This window comes from Zerene cesonia, unplaced genomic scaffold, assembly GCF_012273895.1.
Source record: "Zerene cesonia ecotype Mississippi unplaced genomic scaffold, Zerene_cesonia_1.1 Zces_u008, whole genome shotgun sequence".
Lineage (NCBI taxonomy): Eukaryota > Metazoa > Arthropoda > Insecta > Lepidoptera > Pieridae > Zerene > Zerene cesonia.
Window position 1 is genome coordinate 840,982 of NW_024045138.1, and position 1,937 is coordinate 842,918.

At 31.0% G+C, this 1,937-nt stretch overlaps 1 protein-coding gene across 7 annotated transcripts in view; it reads left to right on the forward strand.

The window, feature by feature from the left end:
* Positions 1 to 1,937, forward strand: part of LOC119839073 (synapse-associated protein of 47 kDa) — a 37,262-nt gene that overhangs the window by 30,041 nt on the left and 5,284 nt on the right. For 4 of the 7 annotated variants that reach the window (XM_038365258.1, XM_038365261.1, XM_038365259.1 and 1 more), the window contains one exon: positions 25 to 138. The exons of 1 other annotated variant lie outside the window; for it this stretch is intronic. In XM_038365258.1, coding sequence (XP_038221186.1) covers positions 25 to 138 — 114 coding nt within the window. Of the gene's footprint in view, positions 1 to 24; positions 139 to 588; positions 1,932 to 1,937 lie in introns of those variants that run through there. 2 more of the 7 variants (XM_038365264.1, XM_038365265.1) reach the window with 2 other exon arrangements.

Consider the following 1,937-nt stretch of genomic DNA (forward strand, 5'->3'; position numbering starts at 1 on the left):
TTTTGTTTATTTCACATTATTTAGATAGTAAAACCGCGAGCGAAGGTCTCATAGCTAGTGAGAAATCATCGCAAGCGTCGATCGATGACGTCAAAATGAGGATTAAATCGTTGAAAGTCGATAGAGATAACGACGATGGTAAGAATTTTTGATTTGTTTTGAGTAAAAAGCCGGAATTACAAAAGAAGCCTAAAATTTTATTCAATATAATTTGTATTTTTTGTAATTTTTTTTTAATTTCCTTCTCGCGGTTTAATTTAGTTGTGATACTTTTTTCGTTTTTAAAGTTTTTTTTTTAACTTATTGCAAGGTGTCATTTTTTGAATATGAGTTATTTTGTCTTCTCATTTGTATTGTTTCCGACGCTCTTATTATCACTCATCGAAGATAGATCTAGAAAATCGTACGAGTCAATGTATTGATCATAACCAACTTTGAGAAATGTGTGATTTTCATATGCTTTTGTGGCATGCTTTTAACATTTTCATAAAACATGATCGCTAACTAACCTATAGAAATATAAAGGTATAAAAAAATGCCAAAAAATATTTAAAAAAAATTTTTTTTTTTTACATTTTCGGAATGCAGCTTAAACGAGAAACGGACAACATGGAGTATTCAAAAGTCACTGTTATATTGTAACAACTAGGTAGCTTCACTATACTGTCCCCTCACGGCGGTCATATATTAATATAATACATATATATTGTTTAAGACTCTGTTATCCGGTAGTTTTATGTGTTCTGTGACAATCTTAGCATTTAACGTGGATGGTATATGAAGCTAGCTCTCTGCTAATACAGACGTCTATCTCTTATGAAAATGTTTTTTTTTCCATTTGGTATAATAACGCTGATACCATGCAACTGTTTTTAGATTTCAAATATATAAATTAGTTTTTAATAAAGAGATTATGTTCTTGATTATTATTATATTGCATTTTGTTGTGAACTACCCTCATTTTGTTTCATATATGGTCTGTTTTGAATTAAAAAAAAATATTTAATAGTCTACGGTACGCAGCATCAGTCGCTACCATTTATAAGGCGTTATTATATTAAAATCTATCACTGTTGGTCTCACATTTATTTTTTGAGCGTTATTTACTATATATAATATATAAAATGATATATAATTGCTGTTCGCGGAGCATTGTTTAATTTATGAATGCAAATTTTATATCACTCCAGCGCCATATCTTCATCCTTGTTGTTATATAGTATCGTGTGTCGTTTATAAGTGATTGATATTGATGTTAATAATATATGACAATATACGCTTCATGTCCTTTATATGAATGTATATAAAAAATAGATACATATGCATTCCGTCAGTGAACGTTTCAAATTTGAATAGCTTTCATCGCTGATTAGGGCTTATCGAACTCGTCGTCTCGTTCACGTATCACTAAAGTTGACTCTTAAAGATTAGCGAAATGTTAAATTTGGAGTAGTTTTAATTTGTCTCTATTGAGGTGAAACCTGTTAGTCACAGTGTCTATTTGAAATGATCTCGATGGTACTTATATAAACTGAATGTTATATATGTGTATAAGTATATGAGTAAATAGATTCACATCACTTCTTAGCGTTTTAATGTAATTGTCTCATGGTTTGAACATTGCTACCTGCACCGTGAATCGTTGAAGTCGCTTAACAATAACGTCGCTTTATCCGCTATGATTTAATACGCCTTCATGTTTCTCAAAGTTGGTATCGTTCTCAACTTTTCGTTCTCAACAATAACGAACGCGTAGCAATGTTGAAACTTTCACATTACGTGTTGTCAGATTTATATATTTAATAATAATAATAATTCTAATGACGTTTCTGCAAGTTTAACCAGCAGTTGGGGGTTTTGCGATATCCGCACATTGCATTAGACGGTACGGTTGATGTGGTTTGCGCGTTGTGACGTGGCAATATAATACATTTTTT